The 9,837-nt window shown below is 45.1% G+C and overlaps 1 protein-coding gene across 3 annotated transcripts in view; it reads left to right on the forward strand.

Annotated features, from left to right (window-relative positions):
• Window positions 1-8,272, forward strand: part of rbbp5 (retinoblastoma binding protein 5) — a 39,062-nt gene extending 30,790 nt beyond the window's left edge. For 2 of the 3 annotated variants that reach the window (XM_059653329.1, XM_059653330.1), the window contains exon 15: window positions 4,800-8,272. In XM_059653329.1, coding sequence (XP_059509312.1) covers window positions 4,800-4,828 — 29 coding nt within the window. In that variant the 3' untranslated portion in view covers window positions 4,829-8,272. Of the gene's footprint in view, window positions 1-334; window positions 1,646-4,799 lie in introns of those variants that run through there. The other variant, XM_059653328.1, reaches the window with a different exon arrangement.
• Window positions 8,273-9,837: the final 1,565 nt, after the last annotated feature.

Raw genomic sequence — 9,837 nt, forward strand, 5'->3', positions numbered from 1 at the left:
ACTATGAGTGTAAAAATAGCGAAGACTCCATTTATCAAGAGTCCAAGCTGAAAGTGTAGAGTGAAGTGACTTTCTCACAGCTCCTACAGTTTCTTCTCAACGGCTCACGTTGCTGTCAGTTACAGAATGATCAGATATCTTCAGACTAAATTTCAGAATCAGATGAGAAACAATTAGGTGTCCTGATATTTGAAACGTTATCAGGGTTTTTATGAACTTTTTTTTGAGAGATATATAGAAATTGCTCCCTTCAGTGTCCAGAAATGATTCTTCCAGAATGGGAGAGATGGGATTGCATCATTGCAAGCTTCTTCAATTCTGCAATTGTCCACAGCTTCCGGGTGTGTGCTGAAAAATTTCTCATAATTTCAAGTCCTGGGCTGATGGTAGGTGATGGCAGCAGATCCATTTGCATTTTTCTGGCCTGTTGGTTCAACAATTAAAGCAATAAAATTCCACCTTTTCTCTCTCCAAAACGTATTGGACATTGCTTTCTAACGTCTTGTGCTTATTTTTAAACAGCAAATAGACCATATTCTTCTTTAGCATTTTGTCTTCGCGGTTCCAAACAGTGACATAATAATTCCCTTGTAACTTGCAAAATTCCATTTTCCAGTTTTCAGGATCCATCAGTATGTGTGTTCCCAACATCTTAAATACACCAACTAAGTTCAATTCTGTATATCATGGACAGCACGGTATCCAGTACTGTGTATTGGTATCTCACTAGAAACAGCCTTCCAGTCAGACAAACAAAAACTGTCAACACACCCTTATATTTCCCGTCATTGAACTAATTTTCCACATTCCCATGGAATCCAGCAACTTCTAATTTACTGGCCAGCCTGCCATGTGGGACCATGCTGAGATCCTTCTGAGCTTCAATTTGATGCAATATGTAGGGTTCCAAATGAAGTCTTTGTGAAGTAGGATTAATTTAACTTCCAATTACAGGAGCAAAATACATAGTTGCAGGTTCAAAATGATAAACTGTAATCTTACAGTTGAAAGCCCAAAAAATTATTCACCCGGCATCTAGCACTGATTACTAGATTGAATGGTGAAGGCTACTTAATGCAGGCTGTAGTGGAGAGACTTGGGACTTTTTTAAGTAATTAAGGTGTACTGAATGACCTTCTCAACTATCAATTTTGCCATGCAGTATGAGTTACAACCTGATACTCTTCAATAAAAATAAATTTCATTTCTAATGTTAAACTTATAACAACAGTATTAACCTAAAGTTATAGTGCTTTCCAATCACTGGATCCCCAGCCTTGTTGCTTTTGGTGTGTTAGAAATTCTGATCAGTAGAAAGTCTTTATGATGAATGGTGCTGATCTTTGAAAAACCATGTGGTAACTGATATATTTTGTTAGAATTCCAAATTTTAGAGAGCTCATTGTGAGAGCTTCATGGAAATTTGCTAGATTTGGGGCAGCACAGTGGGTCAATGGTTAGTACCTGCTGCCTCACGACAGGGACCTGGGTTTGATTCCATCCTCAGGTGACTGTCTTTGGAGTTTGCACGTTCTCCCTGTCTCCCTGTGGGTGTCTTCCGGGTGCTCTAGTTTCTTCCCACAGTCCAAAGATGTGCATGTTAGGTTGGTTGGCCATGCTAAATTGCCCATAGTGTTCAGAGGTTGGCAGCTGTTTGGGTTAGCCATTGGAAATATAAGGTTTCAGGGATAGGGTGGGTTTGGGTGGTATGCTGTTTGGAGGATTGGCGTGGGACTTGATCAACTGAATGGCCTGCTTCCACACTCGGGATTCTATTACTGAAGACCATTGGCACAGCTTTAAGTTTTGACAAACTATACATATACTTGAGAGGCTCTCAAACAGTGGTTAAGATGCATTGTTAGAATTATGTTGCATTTTTTCCAGTTTCCAAACCCTGCTTAGGTACAGGATAATAAAATGTGAGGCTGGCTGAACACAGCAGGCCCAGCAGCACCTCAGGAGCACAAAAGCTGACGTTTCGGGCCTAGACCCTTCATCAGAAAGGGGGATGGGGTGAGGGTTCTGGAATAAATAGGGAGAGAGGGGGAGGCGGACCGAAGATGGAGAGAAAAGAAGATAGGTGGAGAGGAGAGTATAGTATAGGTGGGGAGGTAGGGAGGGGGTAGGTCAGTCCAGGGAAGACGGACAGGTCAAGGAGGTGGGATGAGGTTAGTCGGTAGGAGATGGAGGTGCGGCTTGGGGTGGGAGAGAGGGATGGGTGAGAGGAAGAACAGGTTAGGGAGGCAGAGACAGGCTGGACTGGTTTTGGGATGCAGTGGGTGGAGGGGAAGAGCTGGGCTGGTTGTGTGGTGCAGTGGGGGGAGGGGACGAACTGGGCTGGTTTTGGGATGCGGTGGGGAAAGGGGAGATTTTGAAGCTTGTGAAGTCCACATTGATACCATTGGGCTGCAGGGTTCCCAAGCGGAATATGAGTTGCTGTTCCTGCAACCTTCGGGTGGCATCATTGTGGCATTGCAGGAGTCCCATGATGGACATGCCATCTAAAGAATGGGAGGGGGAGTGGAAATGGTTTGCGACTGGGAGGTGCAGTTGTTTATTGCGAACTGAGCGGAGGTGTTCTGCAAAGCGGCCCCCAAGCCTCCGCTTGGTTTCCCCAACGTAGAGGAAGCCACACCGGGTACAATGGATACAGTATACCACACTGGCAGATGTGCAGGTGAACCTCTGCTTAATATGGAAAGTCATCTTGGGGCCTGGGATAGGGGTGAGGGAGGAGGTTTGGGGGCAAGTGTAGCATTTCCTGCGGTTGCAGGGGAAGGTGCCGGGTGTGGTGGGGTTGGAGGGCAGTGTGGAGCGAACAAGGGAGTCACGGAGAGAGTGGTCTCTCCGGAAAGCAGACAAGGGTGGGGATGGAAAAATGTCTTGGGTGGTGGGGTCAGATTGTAGATGGCGGAAGTGTCGGAGGATGATGCGTTGTATCCGGAGGTTGGTGGGGTGGTGTGTGAGAACGGGGCGATCCTCTTTGGGCAGTTGTGTCGGGGGTGGGGTGTGAGGGATGTGTTGCGGGAAATGCGGGAGACGCGGTCACGGGCGTTCTCGACCACTGTGGGCGGAAAGTTGCGGTCCTTGAAGAACTTGGACATCTGGGATGTGCGGGAGTGGAATGCCTCATCGTGGGAGCAGATGCGGCGGAGGTGGAGGAATTGGGAATAGGAGATGGAATTTTTGCAGGAAGGTGGGTGGGAGGAGGTGTATTCTAGGTAGCTGTGGGAGTTGGTGGGCTTGAAATGGACATCAGTTACAAGCTGGTTGCCTGAGATGGAGACTGAGAGGTCCAGGAAGGTGAGGGATGTGCTGGAGATGGCCCAGGTGAACTGAAGGTTGGGGTGGAAGGTGTTGGTGAAGTGGATGAACTGTTTGAGCTCCTCTGGGGAGCAAGAGGCGGCGCCGATACAGTCACCAATGTAACGGAGGAAGAGGTGGGGTTTGGGGCCTGTGTAGGTGCGGAAGAGCATCCCCACCCTTGTCTGCTTTCCGGAGAGACCACTCTCTCCATGACTCCCTTGTTCGCCCCACACTGCCCTCCAACGCCACCACACTTGGCACCTTCCCCTGCCACTGCAGGAAATGCTACACTTGCTCCCACACCTCCTCCCTCACCCCTATCCCAGGCCCCAAGATGACTTTCCATATTAAGCAGAGGTTCACCTGCACATCTGCCAGTGTGGTATACTGTATCCATTGTACCCGGTGTGGCTTCCTCTACGATAGGGAAACCAAGCGGAGGCTTGGGGACCCCTTTGCAGAACACCTCTGCTCGGTTCGCAATAAACAACTGCACCTCCCAGTCGCGAACCATTTCCATTTCCACTCCCCCTCCCATTCTTTAGATGACATGTCCATCATGGGCCTCCTGCAGTGCCACAATGATGCCACCCAAAGGTTGCAGGAACAGTAACTCATATTCCGCTTGGGAACCCTGCAGCCCAATGGTATCAATGTGGACTTCACAAGCTTCAAAATCTCCCCTTCCCCCACCGCATCCCAAAACCAGCCCAGTTCGTCCCCTCCCCCCACTGCACCACACAACCAGCCCAGCTCTTCCCCTCCACCCACTGCATCCCAAAACCAGCCCAGCCTGTCTCTGCCTCCCTAACCTGTTCTTCCTCTCACGCATCCCTTCCTCCCACCCCAAGCCGCACCTCCATCTCCTACCTACTAACCTCATCCCCCCTCCTTGACCTGTCCGTCTTCCCTGGACTGACCTATCCCCTCCCTACTTCCCCACCTATACTCTCCTCTCCACCTATCTTCTCTCCATCTTCGGTCCGCCTCCCCCTCTCTCCCTATTTATTCCAGTTCCCTCTCCCCATCCCCCTCTCTGATGAATGGTCTAGGCCCGAAACGTCAGCTTTTGTGCTCCTGAGATGCTGCTTGGCCTGCTGTGTTCATCCAGCCTCACATTTTATTATCTTGGATTCTCCAGCATCTGCAGTTCCCATTATCCCTGCTTAGATACAGTTTCACTTTCAAGATAGAGATGACTAAATTCACTCACTCACTCTGTGAAGTGTTTCACCAGCATCTCTCTACTAATCACGGCCTTATGTACCCCTGCCTGAAAACCATTGGCATGTTAAGATCAGTATTATAAATGAGCAGTTTATTTTTGTGTCATCCCTCCTGTCTGAAATTAGCCAAATGTATACATCCTAAGGATTTGATTTCATTTTTCCTGTCCATTTCTTTTAGATGCCTCAGTTTTGATTCTCACTCTCACTCTCTCTCATTCTGTGTCTCTCTCTCTCTCTCTCTCTCTCTCTCTGGGTTTTCAGGAGGAGGTGTTATTTCTGACCTGCTGTGAGTGTGGTTGATGATAATTCTTCAATGAAATTGTTGCTCTACCTTCATACTACTTAGTATGATGCAGCACCTGGAAGGAATATGACTGCCGGTCAATTTGTTGGCCAAAAAGAAAAGGAACCTTCGTGAACTGCAGGGGTGGATAGGCCCTTTATCTCTCCTCGAACTGTGGGCATTAAAACATCAGCCAACTGAAGATCTGTTACAGATTCCCAGGAAAACCGATGTGTAATTTCTGTCTTCACATGTTAGATAGTGACATTACTATTTATGTGGAACCATACATGAAAGGCACTGAAGGCTGAGAAGGTGAACAAAACTACCATCCTCCACTTTTGCTTTTGAAGTAACAATTGATGATTGTCACTTTCATGTCCTGGGAAGTCAAGGACTGACTGGTCAGGTGCACTGAAAGGTTTCATAAAATCCAGTTCCTGAGACTGCAAATCTCCTGCTCCACCACGTAACTTTCTTTTTAAAAAGAACTATTTGTGGTAACCTTGAGATACCTGGGTGCTTGTATATCTTTTGTACTGGCTTGTTATATGATTAGCTGGCAGTGAATGGCTAAATATTGTAGATTTTACTTTTTCTTTTATTCATTTGTCTATGAACTGGACTGCTCATATTGTTTTGGGCTGTGATTGGAGTGAAGGTTGACAGATGCTTTTTCTTTGTACTTTTCTCTCGCTCTGATTTTTCAATGTGTAGCACTTCAGCTCAGCTGTTGTACAGTGTCATCTTCCCCATCTGTACCAACTGGCTGCATCTAATGATTGCGCTGTTGCAAATCACCACCCCTTCTCATGTTGGGGAACCTTACAGACCTGAAATTCCCTCGGCTTTCTGCTGGTGTAGGAGGCTAGTAGAAGATTCCTATCTGGCTATGCTACCAGTCTATGTGAAGATCTGGCATTTGAGTGGGCATTCAGTCCATCAGCTAGTGAGAGCTGGAGATCCCAAAGGAGACCTGCTTCCGACCAGTGGAGTCATTGTCAGGCCCAGCTGCTGATTGGTTCCTGAACTCGGAGATTCATCTCTCTGGTTTGAAGTGAGCCTTTCAACCTGTCAGTTCAGCACCTACAGCCTCAGAGCCTGATCCCAGAGACTGGAGGTTATGAAGGCATGGGATAGATCATTCCCTGAAATGGGCCCACTCTGAGACGGCCTTCTCGTTACTTTTGAAAACTTTGGACCAGTCAGGTCAGGAGAGCGATGTCAGAGTTTCAGCTGGAATAACTCTGAATGCTCAAACAGATGCTCAGTCTGCCTGTAAGTACTGTTGTTCACCATGTGGACAAGGCAAGAAAACAAAAAAAAATTAGAGATTCAGGATATGAGAATGAAGATGGAAAATTTGATGGCAACCTTCAATTTAATTTGTTTGTTATCTGAAATAAGTTTCTCTATCAAATAACTGTTTTGACTAACTCTTATTTGTTCACTTACACAAATAATCAAGCCCTGTTTTAAAATTCAGTGACACCAGAGAAGAACTCTGATGGCTTGGTCGGTCCCGTGTACCACAGCTAGCAAGCGGGTATGGTTGTATTCATGGAAGATGCTTCTCATCTCCACACCATACACACGCACAATTCAAAGATGTCCGCTGTTCTCACACACATGTACAGGCATGCACATGCAGCGTGTCCTAACCTTTAGTCTGTACATGCATGTTCAAAACCCTAAAATCCTTTAAGTGTGAACCTTCCCGTGCACTTGAACTGTGTATCATCTGATAATGAATACCAAAATCTAACCCCATGCACACAATGGGAGAACCCACTAAATGGAAAAATCCAAAGCTCCTATTCAAGCAGAGAAATGATGTTTTGTTTTGAAGCTGCATGATTGTTTTCCAGTCAGTGTCTCTACATTTTCTCTGTGTTACACAAGTGTTTCCCCAAGCCCATCACCTCCCACTCAAGTGTCTCTTGTTACCTTGCTTCACCTTTTCTTTTCAGCATTATTGATGGCCATTTGGAGCAGCTTGGCCCGAGAGAATGTGCTCGTTTAATAGGTAGCATTCACAACCGCATCTGTAAAATACTGCACACGTTAACACATGTTACACAACAGCCTGAGTGAAAGTATGAGCCATAGACAAGTTTTGGTACAGAGGGAAGCCATTCAGCCCATTGTCATTGTGTGGCACAGGATTCTGCAACATGACAACGCTTCGAAAATCAACAGCTTCTCTTATCCACATTGAGCTGTGCAAAAAATAAGCTGTGGTTTTATTTCTATAGTGCATTGTCTGTGTGATGCTGCTGCAATATTTCAATTGTCCATTTCTATTGGCTACTGTGAATTAATTTATTTTCAATATCGACTGACTACCATCACCAGGGAGGTAACTAAGTAATCATTGGCTTTTTAAGCGGGGGAGAAAAGAGTTACAATTGAACATATGACCTCTAATTCAAACAGAATTAATAATGTGGTATTCACAGCACACAAATTAGCCCATTTGGCCCCAAAGGTGCATTACTGCGGTTTATGGTTTGCAGAAACGTCCTCCCTCCCCTTTTCATCCAACCCTATTTGCAAAATCTCTTACTTTTTTTTCTTTCGTGTATTTATCTAGCTTCCCTTTAGCATCTATGCAGTTAGGCTGAGCTACTCTTTGAGTTGGCAAATTTCATATTTTCACATCATTGTACTATCCTTATTTCTGTAGACCTGCTTTAATGGGGAGATGGTGGGGTGGGGGGGGTGAGGCATACGGTTAATGCATCTAGACCTAAGGACTAGTATATTACAGCTGATTTAGTTCTTCCTGCTCCATAGCAGTAGGCACATTAAAGAGCCTGTTGCAGTTTTTCAATGTGGCTACCCACGTGTTTGCAGTTTCTTTGGTTTTAAGCCTGGAGGTTTCTGTTTGACCCAGGAGAAAGTTTGACAGCTCATGATATGAGCAGAGAGACAAGAAGGCGTTTGTAGAAAGAACACTGTCATATGTCCATTATGTTTGATTATGAACCTTTTTGATGATGAAGGGGAAACTAGAATTTCACATTTGTTCTATATCTCGACCATTCTGAAGTTGGACAATTTGCCTTCTCCCGGAGCACTGTAATCTGACCCAGCTGGTGCATGGCTGTTATGCTGGTGAGAAATGCCTTTTGTGTTTGCCCCAATAGTCACTGGTCATGCTAATAACAGACCTCTGTTATTGTTAAAACAATCTCTTCTGCATGGGGTTCGGCTGTTTTGTAATGGCCCCCTTTTTTAATGTTGATAGAACAATACTTGCTCAATCCTCCACTGCATTTAAATGGACCAGATTGTGAATGCAAGGGATGTGTAGGTGACTTGTGCATTGAGGTGTCCTGATATTTGGTAACCAATACTGTTGTACAGAACATAAATGCAAGGATGGTTTGAGCAACTGTGTATACATTTTCTGAATTTCTGTAAATAATAAACATTAACCTGGTTTTAACTCTTGGTGTTTTTCTTACATAAAATGGGTACTCTCATCAGTAACTGGTTACGCTGGATTATGAACACTCATTTCTAGGCATGCCTTCCTGGGCTGTTCCCTGGACCATTCATGTGCTCTTGCCTCAGAGGCTGAGTGCTTCAACCTTCAGAATGTGCACGTCAAACATTCACCATAGCTTTTAAAATACACTATTTTCATGTTTTGTGGATTTTCTGCCAAGGGCAGTATCTACTGTTGGGTGGGTCAAAACCCTGAAATTTCCTACCCTAACAGCACTATAAATATGCTTACACCAAATGGACTTCACTGGTTCAACAAGGCAGCTCACTACCGTCTTCTCAAAGGCAATTGGGGATGGGTAGTAAATGCTCATTCAGCAAAGCAAAGCCCATATCCGAATACTTTTTTTTAAAGTTGTCCATCCACTGAAAGGAATGACTTGCTAGTCTGTTTCAAAGGTCAGTTAAATGTCAACCACCTTGCTGTGAGTCTGGAGTCACATGTAGGCCAGAACAGGTAAGGATGGCAGATTTCCTTCCCTAAAGGACATTAAGAAATCAGATGGGTTCACATAACAAATGATTGTCACAATTATTGAGACTATGAAACTATCTTACAATCCTAGATTTAAATTCCACTGCTTCCATCCTTTGCACCCATGACCCTATAGCCTGGTTGTCTGGATTGCTGGTCTATTAACATTTTCAGTGCAGCACTGTCTTTCCTAAATATATCGTCAGTAGAATGTATTCGTTCAGAATACTGTGGATGCTGGCGATTTGAATTAAATGCTGGAGAAGCTCAGCATCTGTAGAGAGAGAAATGGTATTAACGTGAGTTCAGTATGATTTGGGAAGTGAAAGGGACTGGAAATGATAGGTTCCAGCTGACAGAGGAGGAGGAAAAGAGAGGAACAGGTGGTATGTGTTTCCAGGCCAAAAGACACGAGTCCTAATGGTAGTAGAGGAGAGGCATAGATGCAGGATTAATGTTAATAGTAGGTGTGAAGAGCAAACTCCTACAAACGCGTGGTTGACTGCTAACTACCCTCTGGGCAATAAATGCGGGCCTAGCCAGTGATGCCCTCATCCTGTTAATGACTTAGGAAAAAAAGCTTGGGGTGGGTATCTAAAGATGAGAAAGGGCCTTAATAAAAATAGAGGATGGTGTTCATGGCATGAGGTAATTGAACTGGAATGTTGAGTGTTGATGGCTGTTAAGTGTAAAGTGAGGTTCTGTTTCTTCAGCTTGCCTTGAGCTTCACCAGAACACTGCAACAGGCCTACAATGGGACAGACAGTATAAATGCAGGGATGGTGATGACGTTGGCCGGGACGCTGTGAGGTATGATTTGTGAGTAAAGCTGTCTGGCTGTTGCTTTACTAGACAATGAGGTAGCTCTTCCCATTTTGACACCAAACCCCAGATGTTGGGAGAGGTTTACAGGCTGTTTCCAGTTGCTGGGTTGATGCCAGATGGTCTGTCCAGTTTCATTCCTTGTGAACTTTTAGCAGTTTAATATAAGTGAATAGCTTGCCAGGCCATTTCTGAGAGCAGTTAAA

Source organism: Stegostoma tigrinum, chromosome 21 (genome assembly GCF_030684315.1).
Source record: "Stegostoma tigrinum isolate sSteTig4 chromosome 21, sSteTig4.hap1, whole genome shotgun sequence".
Taxonomy (NCBI): domain Eukaryota; kingdom Metazoa; phylum Chordata; class Chondrichthyes; order Orectolobiformes; family Stegostomatidae; genus Stegostoma; species Stegostoma tigrinum.